Genomic DNA, 21,078 nt, shown 5'->3' on the forward strand with positions numbered 1-21,078 from the left:
GAATCATTACTGTATATCTATTTCCACTGATGTTTCTTAAGGCTTATGTTTTCCATTTCTATTATTTCAGAATGTTGACAAACAAACTCTGAAATGTAACCCACGACCTGGGAAGGTAAGCATAACTTTCTAAAGTAGACTAAGATGAAAGCTGAAAAATAAGTTTACTTTTAAGCTTGGTGAGTTTAACAAATTTTTTTAACTGACTTAGACAATTATTTTTTAACCCAAAGATTTAATATCTGAAGCAATTCTTGCTTTTACATCAAGAATATTTTTGAATTTTAAATGCATTCTTAAAATTATGCTTACCTCCTTTGTGTTGCAGATGATTATCTATGATCTCCATGAACATAAATATAAACAAGAGATCTACCGTAACGTTCCTGATGCTACAGCATGGGCTTTTCCAAATGGAGTGTTGATAAAAGTTGTAAGAGGCTGGTAAGATATTGCTTAAAATTGCATAGCTGATTTTCTAAAAGAGTGTCTTCTAGCATGTATGCATTTTATATGTTTATTACAGTCATACTTCTAGTTTTTTTATAGAATGTTTTGTAACATCATTAGTGTTTTGTATGTTCTTTTTATTTAGTATGGCAGAAAACACAGACTGATTTTCGTACACAAACTATCATCCATGCATTCTCTTTCTGTAGTACTAGAAAGTTACTCTTGGCAGGTAGACTTTCATGCTTCAGTTGAATGAAGCATAACTTTAAAAATGAGCTCAGAATTTGTGGAATGCTAAAAAAATATGAGGACCAAATATAGTCGTTTGCATAGCTGACATGCTCAAGAAACAAAGAATTCCTTGTGTAATCTAAAAATTAAGGAAAACCTTATTTGTTATTTTGGACCATTGGCATGCTCGAATTAGAATTTCTTTGTGTAGTGTTTATTTTAACACCTGGTGGGTATTCATATTGTAGGCAGTTTGATGTGTTGTGTTCACATGTATTATTTAGCAAAATTAGGGTGGAAGTGTGGTTTGGAATCATTAAATTATTTTTAATGTTAAGCTTTGTGTATATAATATACATAAAGTTACACATATGATAAATACAGGGGTTAACTATTGTGGTATTCTTTGCATTTAAGTTAGCCTATGTTATTACTTTAAATAGCAGAATTGGCTAATATAGGAAGATAGCTCAGGTTAAAATATTTAAGTAGATAAATTTTGATGATCTAAGTATCATTTGTTTTATGCTTCGTTTCTTAGAAACTTTAATATAGTTGATCATTGCACTTATATTTGTTTAGCTGGATTTTATATGAGAAACCACATTTCCAAGGCCAGAAATGTGTGTTAGAAGAAGGAGAAAAGGTGTTAAATCGTGACTGGATTCTTCACAACAGAAAGCACCCACAAAGAAACTTTGCATTGGGTTCTATCAAACGAGTCCTAAAGGTAACAAAACTGTTAATGTTTTTCTTTGTTTTTGTTTTGTTGTTGTTGTGTTACTGGGTATTGAATCCAAAACGTTTCAGACATGCTACCAATGAGCTATATTTTTGCCTATTTTTATAATTTTCTTATATAGTAAAGCTGTGGTGTGGCCTAGTAGTACTTAGAAATAGTTGCTAATATTTGTGCCAGTTTCATTAATCTTTATTATTATATTGATCACTTTGAAATTTATACATATAAAATATTGGAATGAATTATAATTTAGAAAGTTGGATTAATGTCCATAAAATGCAACATGATATAACATGTTTACTTTTTTGTAATATTAGTAGTATACTATCTATGATCTTTAGAAAGAAATCTAGTATTTCCAAATATATCTTTTTCTGGTTTGGATTGCTACTCTTTGATATAGCTGAATGTGTGTGTTTGTGTGTGTGTGTGTGTGTGTGTGTGTGTGTGTGTGTGCGTGTGTGTGCGTGCTATGGTATAGAAGAACAGAAGAGAAGGATTAGGAAAGGATGCTAAGGTATTGCTTTTTTGTTTTTTGTTTAAAACATGCTATTGATGAAGAAGGTTTCCAATATAATAAAACGTTTTGTGAGAGATTCTGTGGTGTTTTACAGGAGGGGTAAATTAATGATAAGGGGGTTCTCATGTATTCTTTTTTTTTTTTTTTTTTTTTTTGTCTTTTTCGTTTTCATCGGTACCAGGGATCAAACTCACGACCGCCTGCTTGCAAGGCAGGCGCTTACGCCGCTGAGCTAAATCCCCAGCCCCTGTTCTCATGTATTCTTAACATTTCTTTTCAGTAACATATGATATAATGCAGTCATTCATTTGAGAGTCGTGGATACATCTATTTTCAAAATACTTTTATATTTTAAAAAATACGAATGGTTTGAATCAAAACTATGAATGACTTGATGTTACTTTATTTAGTATTAGTATCTATGGAAAAAACATTTAGAAAAATTGAAGGTTAGCACACGAAAAACTCAAGTTAATCATAAAGGTATGTGTGTATGTATTTTACATGAATCAAAACTGTAAAGAAATGTATATCAAACAAATACTTGTGTTTGCCTTTGAACCTAATATGATAGAGAGCAGGGAATGGAGATATAGGTGAATAAGGTCCTTTACTCTAAGTTGCAAAATAAAGTTTCGCTAGAAACAACTGAGTTACCTGACCATAGCACAAGGGAAGAGCTTCACACCATGAGGGCACACTGCAGAGAGGTACCTCATGGCATAGAGAGTGGCACCTCACCTGGAGGAGGTGGCATGTGGTTGAAATCTTGAAAAATAAATAGGCATTTGTATGACAAATGTGAAGGAGTTCTGGCAGGGCCATCTTTGTTGGTTCAGTGGTACTAAAGGGTAGATTAAGAATCCTGAAGCAGCGAGGGCAGTGCCTACTATTAAAAGATTTTCTGTGATCCTTCAGTTCTCCAAGAGTATTTGAGTGCCACTTAATTAGCTGACTTACTGGAAATTCCTTGGAAAGAATAGTTTGTAGATGGACTCTCCTGGGATTGGTATAATCTGTGCTTTTGTTTCTTTCCTGTGAATATCAGGTACTGTGACAAGCCCAGTGGGAAAACAAGACAAAACAAACAAAAAGATTTGGCAGTTATCTACCCTTCCAGCCCTTCTAAAGTCATACAAGAATCAAATCAAGCAAATTTATTCTGGTGATGATAGATACGCAAAAATTTATATAGCCACTATTGGCTTAGAATATATTATAAGAAAAAAAACCATGCTTGCATTTTTTTTCTTGTTTGCTCTTCACAGTCATTTTGTTTTTTAGTCACAATGCTCGTGCTGATGTCTTGGGCAGACTAAGTGAGGAGGGAAAATAAGACTATTAAGCTTTAAGCAGAAAAGGCAATTACCATTGCTTTAAATATAAAGTAACTGACACACTCTGCTCCCCTTTTTCCAGCCTTGTCCAAATCCAGCCTTTGGATAACTGCATTTTCATGTTGCTGTCACCATCCCCCACTTGTCTAGGCCTTTATTCATCTGTCTTACATCTTGGTTTTAGCTGCTGTTGTATAGGTAGCTAAAGCTGTCCTTTAAAGATGACATTGCTATGATGTTGTCACTTGGTTGTGAACAGGTATAGAAAGTACCTTCAGTTTTCAGAAACTCTGGATTGTACTCAAGGCTCATCATTGACCCTATCACTCCCAGTGAAAGGAATTGGAAATGAGGATGACAGTGCAGTGACTCTTGACCTAAGTATTTTCTTTTCTCATATTAGGATAATTGAAGGTTTCAAATTAGCATGTTTACTGTGCATTTAATGACATTTTTCTTATGACAGAAATTATGCAGGCTGTGCCCACACTAATGAGCCAAGTAAACAGAAGTCCATTGTTAGATCAAAGACTTAAGATGGAAATAAACAGATGTTTCCATTTGTGCTGCTATAATTCTTTTCTACTCTGTTTCTCTTCTATAACTTTGTCCCCATTTGTACTAATTGTTAGAATGGTCCAAGCCTATGAGTTTCAGCCAGATATACCATATTTGGAAAGTGTAGTATGATTAGAAGAGTTTGGGAGGAAGCCAGTAAACTGTTGTAAAGTTACTTTCAATCTTCTGAAGTAAAAATTGGGCTTCTTGTAAAGGTAGCTGAGAACATATACCTTCTTATTTTTATTTTCAGTTTTTAAGCTGTCATTATGTTTTTATTGCTGTGCTGTTTCCTTCTGTTTTGTAGACATGAATGCCTCTTAGCTTTTTCCCTTTGAAAGTACACCACCCAAACATTGTTTGTATAATACAATACAGAGGAAACTTGTTTGTGTGAGACACTTAGTTATGTATTCTGTTACTGTATCTCAGATCCCTGGGGGAACATTAATATGGAAGTATTTAAAATAATGTTACTAGAGCACTATTATTAATAGCATACAAAAGACCATGAAAGATTGACAGGTGACTGTTCTGGAGATTTCTGGCTGTTTTTGAAATGAAACTTCAAAAGGAAATACACTGTTGTATGCTGTACATTATTTTGTACAGCATTATTTTGTACATATTCTAAAGGATAATTTAAACTATCTTTGTTTAGTATATTGTACTTTATAACTAACTATGAAAATATGTATATATTTCCTTTATTTTATGTATTTTTTAAGAGTAGAATAGCATATAGGGCGTAATAATGTACATGTGTAAGCTGCTGTTATTTTAATGGTTTGTTTATACTCAGCATTGTTTTTTGGCCTAAAAGTCATCACTTTGGCAAGATAATTATATCATGTACTAGTAAAATTTGAGTTTTAGGTTCTACATTGTTGTATATAAACAATGAACAGTATTTTCATATTCTAATTAACATCATAAATCACTTCATATATTTGTGAAGTTGAGAACTCACTTTGGGGAAAGGTTAAAGACTGTAAAAATTACAGTTTTAAAGTTACAGAATTTATAAATATATAGTTCAGTTTCTAATAATGCCACCTGCGATAGTTATTGCATTTAACTATTTCATTAAAGTGTATTAATTTGAATTTCAAAATATCATAGATGAAAATTATGCTACTAAACTTGAGTAGTATAGTTAAACCTTCTTGAGAACTTAGGTAGTATACTCAGAAGGATATCTAATTTCAGAGAAGGGGAAAATAATTGTAATGTTTAATTTCATAAGGAAGAATAAGATTTGTTTGTTTATTTATAACTTGAATGCAAAGAATTATCTCTTTAGTTGTGATAGAAACACCTCCAGAGCTTACAGAGGCCAGGGTCTGAGTAGAGATAGCATGGCATCTAATACACTGCAGAGTTGTGGGAAATGAGTATGAAAGGCAAACAGAAGTATGTATTTGATTTGATTAGATCTTGAGCCAAGAAGTGTCACAAGAAAAGAGGTGCTGTAAGCTGTAAAAAGAATTGTTGGTGCTTGACTAGTGGTTGTGCCTGAGGCCCTTGTTGAAGTTTAGAGAAAGATGCACAAGTGAAATTTTAAACGAAGGTTTCACAGGACATAGTAACAGTGAGTGCCTATTACTCAGAACGTGATGAAGTATGGTCAAACTTCATAATACCTTTCTTCATGAAACCAGCTTGCACTAAACAATGTGGAGTCTTACAGCTAGGAAAACAGATTTCCTTTACCCTCACCTCTAATTCCTACTTCTTTTGTCAGGGTGAGTTAGGTAAACACACAGAGTGTATAGTAACTCTTTATTTTTTTATGACCCTCATGAGATCAACTTTTGTTTAACTCCCTTCCTCCCTCATGGCTTTGTTATGCACCTAAAAAGGAAGGCTTATGAACCCTTGGCACTCAGATCCTTTGGTAACTGAACATTGCTTAATGAAATAAGTACTTAAAGAACAAAGCAGGAAAAATTGGGACAATAAGTTTTCCATCAATAATATTTAATTTTCATGTTAACATGACTTATTTTAACAAAACTTATTTTAAACAGTGATTAAGAAACAACAATATTTCCTTTATGATGTTTTTGTGAGGAAATTCAACTGAACAATGAGAGTAATTGTATGTCCAGGATGTTGAGAATACTAGCCTGTGTGTCTCTAAATGATTTCAAAGTCAAATTATTCTTGTGTTCAGAACTGCAGCATTCCAGAGATAGAGCTTCACCCACAGTCTGACCCAGCGTACTCTCCTATGCACATACAGAGAGCAGTTCCAGACTTGGAAGCATTGAAAATCTCCAAATCCGTATACTTCACTGTGAAATCAGGAGTGTATGTATCAGTTTCTCCTTATTATAGTGATTGATGGCTACCTGCTTTAACAGGTGTTTCATATTTCAGTAGGTAATGTACATAGTTCTGAAGTTTTAATCAATTAATTTCACTGATGTCCTGGATACTCAGGAAAGACTATTACAATATTTTGTCTTTTTGTGGATCCAATTAAGACTTTGATGTATGAATCAAAGGAACAGGTGTAGAATACTCAGACATATTTCTTGATAGATGGACGGATTGACTTCATCCAACATATTTTGGAATTGAGAAATAAAAACTTGCCCCTGACCTAAAGTTCTGGAGACTAAACTATTTCAAGAATGTCCTAAGTGCTAATGCCTCCCAGTGCCAGTCACATATCCCTTTTTTGCTTATTATTGCTCTTTTCCTGAAAGCAGACAGTGTTAACTTCATATTCTAGATGAGTGATTTGCCCCAGGCTATTAGCTGTCAGCACTGACTTGAAACCAGACCTTTCTGATTCTAAAGGTTATCTGTAGGACCATACTTCTGAGTTCAGACTTAGTTCACCTCAAGATAGTCTCAAATTGCAAAACCGTGGATGCCTGACTCAGTGGATCTCTTCTGTGTTTCATTGCTTCTGTCTGCTCCAATTCTGGGATAACTATAGGACAAGTTTGTCTCCTGCAACCATTAATTAAACTCTTGGACAGGCTTCATAATTGACCCTATTCATGAGAAATGTATGTAATTATCACATTTGGTTGGGAAAGATGCAAGTTTGGAGGAATCTTATTTTCCCATACTGTTTCTGAGGCCGACAGCAGAACCAACAATGATTCAGAATATAAAATGTCTAGTTTAATCTCTCCCTCATTTTGTTCCAGTTTTTAAAAAATGAGATATGGTGGAATAGTTTTGAATTTTCAGGTATATTTGCTTGAATTAAAGTTCCTACATGTTTTAGGTTTTAGAAAATTTAAGAAAAATAATGTACAGCATTATTTGACAGATGGAAAACATGTTGTTGACTCTTGTTGTGTGCCTTTTGGCTCATCCCTTTGGGTGTGTTTTACTGATATAATGCAGCAATGGAGAATGTTTCTTTTTTTCTCTCGGTAGTCCTTTTTACTCTTATTGAGTCAGACAAAATGATTCCTGTTTAACCAACATTTATTTCTTATTTAGTTGGCTTGCCTACCCAGATATTAATTTTAAGGGTCAAGCTACAGTTTTAGAGGAAGACCATGGGCTCTTTGAGATTTCTGCAGCAGAAATGAAGTCATTACATCCACTTCAAATGGTAAGCAAATTAAAAGGAAGCATGTGTTTTTCCAAGTATGCATGAATCCAAAATTAAATAACTGTGATGATTGTTCATGTGTTGGGAAATAAACGTTTTCTACTGAATTGGGAAACTATTTAAACATTGTTTTTCTGTTTATATTGTAGGGACTGTGAGTTTACTTTTTGTTTCACCAAGTTACTCAAAAAACATGCAGTTTCCTTAGAAGTATATTTCTGTGAAAATTCTGATTATTTAATACAGTCTTGAATGTATTTTGTTGGTGATCATTAGAAAATTACTGGTAGTAAATTATACTCTTCCACTTCATCAATGAATGATAAGCTCAGCATTAATAATAAATGGGAAGTTCTGTCAGTGCTTTCTTTCCTTTAAGTCAGAAAAGGTCTGCCTACAGACCTTTTCTGGTTGTAAATCTCTTCTGAGAGGCAGACTGTTTAACAACATTGATTGTGTAATAAAATATTTTGGCTGTTCTGTGCCTTTTTAAACAATGTAAACCAGGCCAAAATAAGAAATTCGACAAATATCAATACAGAGTAGCATTTGATACAAGAAAATTACAGAATTAGGGATTTTATGAGGGCAGGAATTATTGTTTATGTTATATAACCTGATGTCACAAATACATGAAGTCTGATTTTCAAAAGTGTTGCTAAAATTTGGAATAGGAACTGTGGATAGCTCAATGATCTCCTTGAAACTTCAAATAATTATAAAGGAGATATTTGAAAAATCAGTTTAAAAATCTGTTCTTCCAAATGTGATTTCTAAGTCTACTAATAATTCCTCTCTTTTGTTTGAGGCAATATGCACTAGGATTAAATCTTTAATTGGTCACATGTATTCAAGGACTAAACTTCAATTTTCTTCTTTGTAGTTGTAATCCAGAGCCTTTTTAAAATTGTCCACTATGTTGACATAAAGCCACCTAAGTTTAAATCTACTATAGTTTTGTATTTAAAATATACATGTAACTTTAATTTGACTGGTATGTATTGTTCACTAATTAGACTTTACTAAATGTACATATGGCACTTGGTGCCTTTATTAACATACTTCAAATATTTATATACCTAACATTAAAATATCTTGTCATCTTTAGGGTGGACTAAAAGTGGAAATGCCTATGAATTTAAAGGTAAGTCTTAGACCAACTTTTATAGTGAGCTAAAATAAGACTGAATACTAATTTTTAAGTATTTTGAATTACTAGAATAAAACAGTTATCTGAATCTATGATGGTACTTAGCTAAAACTTGCTGGGAAGTGAATAAAATGTTTCCTAAATGGCAGTTGAGTCAGGATACAATGGAAGTCTGTACTGTCAACTCACCCAAGTCCAAGGGCCTGCACTGTGGCAAGGTGTTAGATTTGACTGGACAAGTGGTTGTGATAGCCGCTAGATACCTGAGTGATGATGCTAAACATTGGCTTATAAGTATAAATACCTAAGGAAAGAGTAGAGGCAATGAAAACTGGTAATAGTGGTATCGGGACCAAGCACATTGGAGGAAGGAGAGGGAAAAAAATAGAATTATGAAATATATGTAGAGAGAGATGTAGAAAGAAAATTGGTTCAATAATCAGAGATGTAGATAGCCTTCTTCTTATAAGTAAGAATGGCGCTTATAGCCAGGGGCAAGTAGGGAAAAAGGGATTTATCCACCCTTCTCTCCTCCCAAACTCCATACACATTCTCCAGTCCTCCTATTTCTGGGCTTGTTTATGAGAACTCATTGTCATTTTATCACATACATGGAGTCTTTTAAAACCTAAATGTTTTAGTATATCTATTATACTTTGTGTGTTGGAATCATGTATATGTAATTTTTAAAACATACTCAGGCCTGTCCTCAACTTTTAGCGAAACTATATTGGTGTAGATTGTGGACAAATATTTTTAAAACATCCAGTGTAATTTGAAAATATAACAAAAGGTGCAGTCTTTTGATTCAATAGCGGCAGACTTAGCCATGACTCTGCTTGCCTAACTTCTGTATCAGTTTCTTAGTCTGGCCAATCAGAAGTATGATAAACGTGATCTTTTTTGGGCATTTGTAGTTTGACAGATTATGCAAATATATGAATTGACTTATTATAATAATCACAATTTGAAATTGTTAGATATTAACATTGATGATGCCATAATAGTTTCCTTACCAAAGAATTGCTGTTTTTACTTTTTAAATGTAGTCATCACATGTAACATGTATTAAACACAATAAAACTTGTAGTACTTCAGATATAGCCCTATGGCAATCTACTACGTGAAAATAGCAAGATCAGTATTTTATTTATTTTATATTTTTTTCAGTCTGTATAATGTTGCCAGTTTTTAGAAATAAGAAAGCAGTATCTTTTTGCTTTAGTGTATTTCAGCATGTAGTCAAGATACTGGGTTGTCAGTTGTGCACAAATTATTCCATTAGCCACAAATAGGACTAAGTGATAAAGTATGAAGAGATTAACACTCTTACTACTATCATCACGTCCACAGATTTGGGAAGTAAGGGGCTTCTTGAGGAGTAAAAAGCAGCAAAGTAGTTTAATAAGAGGACTATGATACCAAGTCAAATTTGAAATAAATGAAATTCAATAAATTTGTTTTCTGTTATATTCATTACATTCTTCCCAAATTTGAGTCAAATATCCAGTTAATAAAAGTCATAATTTTTCTAGTCAGTTCTTATTTTTAGGAAGCTTTGTGTTTAAATTAAAAATTTGCATTTTTCCCCCCTCATGGAAGAGTAACCAAAAAAAAAAAACTGTTGCAAGAAGTAGGTTCATCAATTTTGAACTCAGTTTATGTTTTGTTATACTCTGGAACCTTTAGAGAGTTTTTATTTCTTATGAGGGAAATATGATAGATCAGAGATAGCTTTGTAGTAATTTTGAAGCATAGGAGTAAATGTATAAAAATAATTCAAAGATCAGTTATTCATAGGTTTAGACTATGAAATAGTCCTAACATTTGGGTGACAAAACAATGTAATCATACCTCAGTATGTTAATGAAAGAGAGGCGTATTTTATAGTGGTAAGGGCCCCTAAATTCTTGTGAATGTCTGACCGTATGCTATAAGAATATATTAATGAGAAAAACAATGGTCCCAATACCTGTTGTAGCTTTAGTGTTAAGTAAATTACTGTACATCTATTACGAAATATATGTATGTTAAATTTTTTTTTCGTATTTTTTAGGTTGTTATTTATGAAAAGCCTCACTTCCATGGACAGGCCAAGGAATTTAGTGAACATATAGATTCTGTCCCAAATTTTTTAAAAAATAATGAGGGCTTTCATGGAATTGGATCAATTCGTGTCATTGGTGGAGTGTGAGTATCATTTTCAATATTTGATTTAAGCAGCTGACTTTTGAAGATTATCACAGAAGCAGCCAGCCTTAACCTAAAATGTACATCCCTCTTGTATGATTGGAAGTAAAAAATACTGCTAAGGGTTTCGAGAAAGTAAGAATTGTAAGATAAAATTGTTTTTTGCAGGTTATGAACATGAGTAAGAGCCTAGTACATATGCATTAAGGATCTCTGCAGTCAGCCCTCTCTCATCAAAGGAATAATCTGGGTTATGTGTTTCCAGAGGCAAAATTTCTGACACTTGTCCCTGCACTCCTCTTACACATGCCCTTTAAGACCCTTTGGGTACAAAGTATAACCACTGTTGTTACCATCTCAGTTTCAGTCAGCAGTTACTGGAGCAGGAACACTAGAAAACAGACCAGGCTGGGCCGTGTTTTTATATTCGTGTCCTGACTGGCACATTAGACCATGAGTAACACCTCAAAACTTACTTGCTTTTGCCAGTCAAGTGCTGGAATCTCACTCATCTCACCAGAAAGAATCTCTTTTCCCTGAAGACATTGACTAGCTTGAAATGTTGATTTGTTTTAATTTTAAACCTTGATATCTCTTGATATTTAATATATCACAATGTAACTTGTTTATGCTACTTCAGCAAACAATGCTACTAAAACATTTTATTCACAGGCATTAAATTATTTATCCAGGATCATTTAAGAGCCTTTATGTACATTTGGGCATGACAGTATACACACCTATAACCCCAGCCCTTGGGAGGCAAGAGAAAAGGATTGCTTAGGGTTGAAGGCATTTTGAGCTACACAGTGAGACAAGGTCAGCCTTAAACAAGGAAGATCCTGTACAACAACGAATAACAAAACAAACAAACCATATGTACAGATTTAGAATTTAGTTTCTGGCAGTAAATTAACACCAACCAAAATGAAAATGCCAGAGACTATAGTACTCTAGATATGTAGGTCATGCTGATACTTGCTGACAACCAGTAATCACTTGGTTTTGAATTTTTAAAATTTACTTGGGATTAAAAGAACAAATATGGTTTGGATAAACACATTTTTATTGTGATATGTTTATTTGTAGTCTTTGCTGCTTTGTGAACACATAAGCTTCGTGTTAACCCAGATATAAAATATTTTTGCCTTTCCTTCTCTTTGGGGTCTAAATGTTTTTCTCATTAACTGAATAGATCTAAAATGAGTTTTCTGCTTCACAGAAATTATCCGTTAAAATTCACTGTGATGAATATTGTTATTACCCAAGTATTTTTACTGGTTTGTAAAAAATTCTCAAAAGATAGCCTGTAATGCAGTATATAGATTTCCATTTATATATAACAATTGCAGGAGAAAAATGTCCCCACTTTGGTAGCTCGGTCACATTTCCTGATTCTTCTTTGGTGAAACTTCATATATATATATATATATATTTTTTAATTTTTTGTACCAATAAATACTACTTTATTATTTTGTATTATTTCTACCATATTTTTGCTTTGTTAGCTGTTTCATTTTTCTCATTACTGTCCCATTAGGAGTCATCTAGGTAAAGTGAGATTCATGTTCTTTCTTCTGGTAATATGTATTTAAATATTCCAGGTAGACATTGACTCATGATCAAAATTTAGTCTGATAAAGTCAGACTTGGGCTGGGGATTTAGCTTAACGGCATAAGTGCCTGCCTTGTAAGCAGGCAGTCGTGAGTTCGATCCCCGGTACTGATAAAAAGGAAAAAGACAAAAAAAAAACTAAGTCAGACTTGAGAGATTTCAGGACTGATATGTAATAGATTTACTCATAATAATTCATCCCTTAACAATAATAGTATTCTATACCTATTATTTTTTCCCATTCAAATATAATTAAAAGCATATATTTAATAGTCATAATAAAAGAGCAATGGTATAGCTCAGTGGCACAAGCACCTGCTTGGCAAGCTCAAAGTTGTGAGTTTGATTTCCAGTACAAACAAAACAAAATAAAACAAAAAACTACTATTATGATAAAAGAAAACTTAGAATTTATAAGTTTTCTGTGCAGTTTATTTTTACATAGTATTTTGAGAATAATGTTTGTCTCTACATGCATTACAAATATATTAAGATGTATAAATAGGTTTTTAGGTTTATTCCCACTCACATGGATACCCTATCCTGCACCCTACCCTACATACACTCAATGTAAAGTAAGGAGAATTTAATGTCTATTAATAGGGCACTGTTACTTTGTGTACTATAAAAATAAGTTTTTGGAATATTTTTATAATATTTAAAATTATAGTAGAGTTGTGAAAAGAAAAACAACAGTAGGCAGCCCCCATGAACTTCATTTTGGAGGTTCCTCAATTGAGAAGTCCTTAGCCCTGGAGCTCACATCTGCCCACAGGTTGGGGGAGTAAGAGGATCCACCCTAAAGGCTGTTTAAGTGAGTCAACATGTTTTTATGGACCATCTATGCCCACACTGTGGATTACCACAATGTGGTAATAATTATGCAGTAATTAATGTGGATTACCCCATAAAAAGTTAAGTTTCACAAAGGAGCTTAACAATTACAATTAATGGTGTTCATCATTGTCTTTACTGATGCTTTTAGAAGTCAAGAAAGTAATCTGTGATAGTGTTTCCTATTCCCATGATCCCCACTGATAAAATGGTGGGACTAACATTTTCCACCCATAAGTATTTACAGAAAAAGTTGTGTACATATAAGGGCACCAGAACAGTGGTAGGTTGTTCACATTTCCTGATTCTTCTTTGGTAAACCTTCATAAGTTTTTTTGTACCAAGGATTGAACTCCTTGTGCTTGCAGGGCAGGCACTTAAACCATTGAGCTAAACCCCTGGCCCAGGCCCATGTATTGTATTTTTGAGCTTCAGCCTGGTAAATGTTTAATGTGTTAATTATTCTGCAATCACAGAAGAGCTTAATCAGAAAATAAGAATATTATCTTTTGATCTCAGTGTAGGTTTTTTAAGTTTTCTCATTGGCTATGTGTGGCTTTATTTTTACTTGGCAAAATCTCTGATCATCTTGAGACTTGGTAAGGAGCCATGGCATCAACATTTAATGAGCTTGCTCTTTTGTAATTTCATAATTAATCTTTTGTTGAGAAAAGCCTCCAAACTGTAAAAATTATTAGTCTATGAAGCATGTGCTGTTTGTTGTTGTAAATGAAAATAAAGCAGATGTGTTGCTCTTTAGAACACAGAAGTGATTAACTGTGCTTTATCATGATTTTTCTCTCATTGAGTTTCTTGACTTGTTCTATTAATAGTTTAATTGAGCATCTTTTTTACTTCTAGGTGGGTTGCCTATGAAAAGGAACATTTTAAAGGCCGGCAGTTCTTGCTTGAAGAAGGAGACTTTGAAGATAGTAATGACTGTGGGGCACTAAGTGGCCCCATCTTGTCTTTCCGGTACTTACAAGCTGTGAGTTAGCTTCCTGAGCTGTGCTTTTCTACCTTTTTATCTTTTCATGAAAACTGGACAGGATCACTGATAGAACATGAGTTTGTATAATGTTTCTGGCACACTGAAAACACTATATTGAACTGGACATGACTTACCTGGTTTTTCTTAACTGCATAATTATTACAGAATATTTATTTTTGATTTTTTATCCACCAATTCAATAATCAGTTTTTGAGCACATGCTTTCTTATATGTATTGTACTAGGTGGTAGACAGGTGGTAGCCAAATTCTCAGTTTCAGCGTCCCCAAACAGGTAATCCGGTAAGGAAGATAATGCTTAAATGAATGTATGATATTGTTTATGACTGGATTAAGTACACGGAGGGGGGTATTTAGTCGTCCAAGTGGAATAGTGAGGTGTGCCTCAGTGACAGCTGACAGAAGTTTCATGTTCAGCAGCCTTACCTGAGTAGACAGTTTCCAGCAGCAGGTGAAAGACATCTAAGTGCTGTGTTGCCAGAGATTAACCCATGTTAATGTGTACAGTCTAGGTTATAAGCCATTGGTTCTAAATGGGGGTGATTTTGCTCCTTAAAGGAAATTTGACAGTATGTAGAGACATATTGGATGGTCATTCTGAAGGATGGGGTGCTGGCATCTAGTGGGTGGAGGCTAATAACCTTTCAATGTGAAGGGCAGCCTCCAACAATAAAGAATTACAGGCCCAAAATGCTTATAGCAATGAGTTTGAGAAACGCTCATGGAAGTAAAAACTGTGATGTGTCTGAAAAAAATGCAGTTATGTCAGGATATTAGAACTTTGGAAAGATGAGTCCAGAACCAGTTAATGAAGGGCCTAGTACCACATTGAGAAATTCAAGTTGTCATTATTGTTGTTATTTTGAGTTGACCAAAAGCCACTGGTGTCTACCCTTTAAGTTTTTTTTTTTTTTTTTTTTTGTACCAGGTATCAAACTCATGACCTCACATGTGCCAGATAGGCATTTATGCCACTAAACTAAATCCCCAGCCCACCCTTTCAGTGTAGGGAGAATAACTATACTAAAGGTTTTGAAAGGTCTTTTTGATGACTGTATTGAGAAATGGGCTGGGATAAGGGAAATGAGGCAGAAGGAGAGAGGTCCAGAAAGCTATAGGACTTCAAGTAGAAGAAAATGAAAACACAAAGAGGAGAGGAATGTTAGAGACTTCTTAAGATTTTAGGACTCAGCAAATATTGCTAATTTTTCTGACCAGCACTGTGGACTTCTTAATAAGCTAAGAGGGATGTATATCCCTGTTATTTAAGAGTTACCACTGTTATCTTTCCCAAATAATCTTTACCCATATAATCTCTAAACCAGGTGATGAACCTGTAGCACATGTGTGGTTTGTGTTTAAGGCAAAAGAGGCTAATGTATAAGTTGTTTTTCTAAACTACAACCTTAGTATTGAGGTCTAATCGCAGTGTTGGCATTTTGCAATAAATAAATGGGTTTGGGGTTTCAGTTTTGTCTCTTGTATCTAAAAGGTTTATCCCAACTATTTGGAATGGTCTTTGATGCACTCCTTAAAGTCAACGGTATAGTAGGTGATTGTGGGGCATATAGACTGCAAGTGAGCACAGGGATTGTGTTCTTCCTTTAGGTTTTTATTTTTTTGCAGCTAGTGGCAGCCCTTGTGCAACCTCTCACCCTGTTAAACAGGAGGATTGGGAATGAGAGCAGATCCCAAGTAACAAAAGAGCATTTTATTTTTTCATAAGTGGGTCTTCTAAGTGAGAAAATGAGTCAGAAACAAGTTAATGAAACATAAGACAGTTCACTGAAAATCAAGTGCTAGGAATGCTTGAGCAATAACAGATGGGTAACTTCTGAGGTATTTAGTGCACTGTTATACTTTATAAGAGTCAAGGTGTTGTCTGCTGAGCCATGCTTTGACCACTAAACGGCAAGCAAGACAATATAAAATAGAACCTTTTTAGATAATTTTGACCATATACATTGAGGGGATTATAGCCCATGATTTAAAGCTTTGTACACTCATTGTTAAAACATTTAAAAATTCCCCTCATTTTAGAAAGAAAGTTGGGGGAGCATTATAGATACCATCAATGTTAACAATGAATGAGGTGATACTTTTCAAATATGACTAGGACTAAAACACCAAAACAAAAACTAAAGAAAATCCAAATTAGCTGAAACCTGCCAGTGGTTGGAAATGTGAAAATAAGTAAATGTCTGAAAGACCACATATAGCTAAATAATTAGAAGATATTGGATATAAGTAAGATATATAATAATAACAATAGGAAAATCGGTGTGTATGTATTTGTGTGTGTGGATAGCCTTGTTAATTTTTGCTATTTACAAAAATTGGAAGCATATACAAAAACGATGACACAGTTTTATGTAAATAAGGAAAATATCCTTTGAAAGAAAACTTTCTTTTCTCTTTAAATTGTTTTTTTAATTACAATATGAGTTGTTAGCTTTAGTTAATCATAATCCTCATACTAATCCTAATATTTGTCAAATCATCCTTAATTGCTTATGTGAATATGCATTCCAATAGTCTTTGCAATGTAGAGACTCATGATACATCTTATAGAAACTGAGCATCTTAGAGGTCATGTACCTTTCCTCAGTGTTATGCTAAGATTGGAGGGTAAATCTGTCTTACTTGAGAGCCTATTAGACTTTAAAAAGTACCTAAATAAAAACTGAATCATATTTAGTAAAAACCTTCTGGCATTTCATTTATAACTTCAAATACATTGCAGACCAATCAATATATATAATATATATATATATATATATTATATATATATATATAATAAATTTTACATGGTTTCCAGACACTTTTTATAACAAAATTATGTTTAGTAAAGTATATTTGGATGGTATTTACTGAAGAAATTTATCCATATTTAGACAATATAAGATTTTTATATGTTGTGCAAATTCTTAAAAAACTAGTTAATATTTTGAGAAAGTATGTATTCCCCATACATAGCAAGTAATTGGGAAGGCATTTTTTTAAAAAAAGTTATTTTATGGAAAAAAGTAAAACAATTTCATAACAAAATAATAGAATAACAATAGTTTATATATTACATGTTATTTTTAAAGTAGTTGCTCAGGGTGTAATAAATGGGCAAAAAAATTTCTCCAATAAATATTAGCTCAAACATTCCTTTTTAATGGACTGAGACACTACTTGCATTTTTTCCCTTTGCCTACAGTCCTTTCCCCTTTCAGCCATCCTAATTCTTTTTTTCCTTGTGAACAATTTCTTCCTATTTCACAATATCTATTGTACATTGTATTTTACAGGGGGACAATACAATGTTTACACATGTGAGTCTGATTTATTTCACTTATGAGTATTGTCTCAAGTTGCATCCATTTACACATAAAAGTTTCAACTGTATCCTTTATAACTGAGTAGTACTCCATTATATAAAAATAGCACATCTTTTGTATCCATTCCATTGTTTATGGGCATTAGGGTTGTTTTTAAGATGTAGCTATTAAAAACTGTGCTGCTATAAACATGGATGTACAACTTTTTCTGTGGTGTGATGTTTTTACTTCTTCTGTGAAGATACCCAAAAGGGGACTTGCTGGATCAAATGGAACCTCTAATCCTAGTTTTTTAAGGAATCTCCACACTGATTTCCTCAGTGATTGTACCACTCTACATTCCCACCAACAATGGAGAAGTGTTCCTGTTTTCCCCACAGCTCCTCCAGCATTTGTTATTGGTTGATTTCTTGATAGTCATTCTTTCTGGGGTGAGATGGAACTTCTGTGTTATTTTAATTTGCATCCTTCAAATGACCAGTGATGTTGAACATTTTTTCATGTATTTATTTATCATTTGTATTTCTTCATCTGAGAAATGTATACTCATCTCAGATCTCTGCTTTTGGATTGGGTCTTTGAATTTGGAGGGGGCTGGTATTTTTCAATTCTTTATATGTTCTAGATAGAATCTTGTGTCTTAGGGACAATTGGCTAAATTTTTTTCCTGTGGGTTTTTTCCTGTGGGTTTTCTTTTCACTCTGTTGATGATTTCCTTTGAGGTGCAAAAAATATTAATAAGATGAGATCCCAGTTTTTGATTCTACAAAGTACTTCCTGTGCAGTTTGATATTTATTTAGGAACTCTCTGCTGACACCTATGTCTTCAAGAGTTCTACCTGCTTTCTCTTCCAGTAGATTATTTCTGTTTTAATATTTAGATCTTTGATCCATTCTGACTTTAGTTTAGTACATGGTGATAGACATGGGTGTAGTTTTAGTTTTCCGGATATATAGAGCCACTTTGGGCATTTTTTATTAGTACACGTTTGCAGTATATATGATTACATTCATTGTAGCAAGTTGGTATATGTACATAAAACATTCTGATTCTTTTTTAATCCACTTCTCCTCCCCTCTGTTACCCCTTCTGCTATCTCTTGGTTACCTTTCCTTTTGAAAAAAGTTGTATTCCTCTGTTTCTGATTGTCTGTCTTTTATTTTGATCTTTATTTATGCTCATGTAAGAGAAACCATGCAGTACTTAAACTTGCATGTCTCAAGGTAAGCCCTTGTGATCGTGGTAGCCCTAATGAGTTAATAGGCAAAACTCATGTGAAACATCTTCTCTGAATACAAACCATGACATTTACAATTCTCAGTTGAAGTAATATAAAAGAGACAAGAGGACAAAGAGAAAAGCTGTTTTCAAATGTCCTGACTGTAATACATGAAACACTCTGGATTTACTAAGGTCAAATACCGGACATGTTCCTTAGGGATAATATGATCTGTGTCATAGAGAGCTTTGGAGAGGACAATCATAAATGTGTTCCCAATTCTAGATGAGTCATTTGGATATACTGACTTGGAGTTGATTGCTAAGAAAAGAAAAGAACTAAAAGAAATATAGCAAGATTTATGCTTCAAAGGTTAAGGAATTTTTATTCCATGGCTTCAGTAAAACTATTTTGGTATTCATATTTTTTCAGTCTTATACTTACTTGCTTAATTTTGTATTTGCTTTTGCTATGATTTTCAAACTTTAGGCAACTCTCCAAAACTCTTGATATGCAGCCCAGACTACTATTTTCATTTGTTAATAGATACACCAGCTCTCTACTGGTATCTCGATGTTAGGCGTGTGGAGTTATGGTGTGAGAGAAAGGGCCAGATTTCTTAAGGGATTTTATGGAATTTAAAAGTAGCCAAATTACAGAACCTTATGACTCATCTTTATACCTAAACACCTGCTCAATGTAATAGTAGGAAATGTCTTACCTGAGATATACTTAACTATCTTATTCATTTAAAAATATAAAATAGAATAATACCGCCTTTAAAATTGTTCCATCATTCTTCATTTTTTTAAGCAAAAGAGCTCTACTAAATCTAGGGATTTCCAAAATACCTAGAAAAAGTAGTTATGGTAGTGACCAAAAAACTTCATAGGGCTTACCCTAGACATGAGTGTTAGTACCGGTTCTGCCTATCTACTGGTTAAGATATTTAGAAGATTTTGGTTTTGTTGATTTTTTTTGCATATTATGCTATGCTTTGTACATGTGACCCTAGGTGATTGCACCCAGAACTGACATATGCCCTTGAGCATGAGTCATCTCACAGCCAGAATTCTGCAAAACAAGGATAATGTATTGATGACAACTAATCACCAAGATGGGATATTGTATATTTGTTATGTCTGAGAGAAAATTCAGAGAGGGAGCAAAACCTGAGAGTTGCTCAGGAGGGGAGAAGTGCTTACAAAAATATGGAAAGCAAAACCTAAAAGGCAAAAGTCACAAACAAGTTGAATATGGAAACAGGGGAGTAATATCATCTAGAAGGCTACTGTAGCACTTGGCAGGGTCTCTAGGAATGGTAAACAGTTTAAGAAAACAAGCTCCAGCTATGTGAGTATATTTGTTTATATCCCTGTGTGCTGCCAGCATTTGTATTTCCAATATAGTGGGTCCCTCCTGCTCTGTTCAGCTTCAGGCTATATTGTTGCATGTGATCTGTGCTTCTAACCCCTTTCCCAATTCACTTTTCTCTCATGTAGTTTTTGTATTTTAGGCACAAGTGAAACTTAGAATTAATCAGATAGTTTTTAAGTCCCAGCAGTTTATCAATGGATGACTACTTTTTTATAAACCTTACATTTTCCTGATTACAGTAAATTCAGGCTTCCTTTTTTTTTTTTTTTTTTTTAAATGATACAGGAGTATTAATTGTGAAATTATTTCCCCTGCAGTTTAAAATTCTTCCCGGAGTTATTTGTGTAAATGTTATCCCATGAGAATGTGAAAATGTGCTTGGCTACAGCACTTCATAAAAACAAAACACGTGCTTTCTTAAATTTTCTTTTTCTTCTTTTCAGAATTTTATAGAATCTTCTATCACACTGTTTGAATCTGACCTAGAAAATGGGAAGTGTATTGACATTTCAAATCAGGAAATTTCAGACTTAGAAGAAATTGGCTTTGGTAGTGAAACAAGATCCATTCATGTTAAAAGTGGAGTGTAAGTTGTCCCCTATGCTTTGAGATATTCTTTGGTGTTTTAAATTATAGGGTGCTAGGTTATATATCACCTCCATTCTCTTCTCTTTGTTCCCTACTAGATGGGTTGCCTACCAGCAGAAGTTCTTTTGTGGAGAACAATACATTTTAGAGAAAGGGAAATACAAATGCTTTTTTGACTGGGGAGGATCAACTAATGTAATCATGTCAATTCGACCTATTCAACTGGTAAGTGAAGTGTGAGGAGGATGGTGCCAGTAGCATATTAATAGTATACAATTGAATATATAGGACAAGATTGTAAAACATGGGATTGTTGAATTACTTTAATATGTATATATAGAAAA

At 33.7% G+C, this 21,078-nt stretch overlaps 1 protein-coding gene across 1 annotated transcript in view; it reads left to right on the forward strand.

The window, feature by feature from the left end:
- The window catches only part of Crybg3 (crystallin beta-gamma domain containing 3), an 86,616-nt gene that overhangs the window by 45,229 nt on the left and 20,309 nt on the right, over positions 1–21,078 (forward strand). Inside the window, exons 5-14 of the mRNA XM_063224804.1 lie at positions 71–115; positions 329–444; positions 1,267–1,414; positions 6,018–6,154; positions 7,310–7,424; positions 8,533–8,568; positions 10,631–10,764; positions 14,075–14,201; positions 20,590–20,732; positions 20,833–20,959. Of these exons, the coding sequence (XP_063080874.1) occupies positions 71–115; positions 329–444; positions 1,267–1,414; positions 6,018–6,154; positions 7,310–7,424; positions 8,533–8,568; positions 10,631–10,764; positions 14,075–14,201; positions 20,590–20,732; positions 20,833–20,959 (1,128 nt within the window). The remainder of the gene's footprint in view (positions 1–70; positions 116–328; positions 445–1,266; positions 1,415–6,017; positions 6,155–7,309; positions 7,425–8,532; positions 8,569–10,630; positions 10,765–14,074; positions 14,202–20,589; positions 20,733–20,832; positions 20,960–21,078) is intronic.

Source organism: Cavia porcellus, unplaced genomic scaffold (genome assembly GCF_034190915.1).
Source record: "Cavia porcellus strain 051 isolate PalLab524CR breed Dunkin Hartley unplaced genomic scaffold, mCavPor4.1 scaffold_15, whole genome shotgun sequence".
Lineage (NCBI taxonomy): Eukaryota > Metazoa > Chordata > Mammalia > Rodentia > Caviidae > Cavia > Cavia porcellus.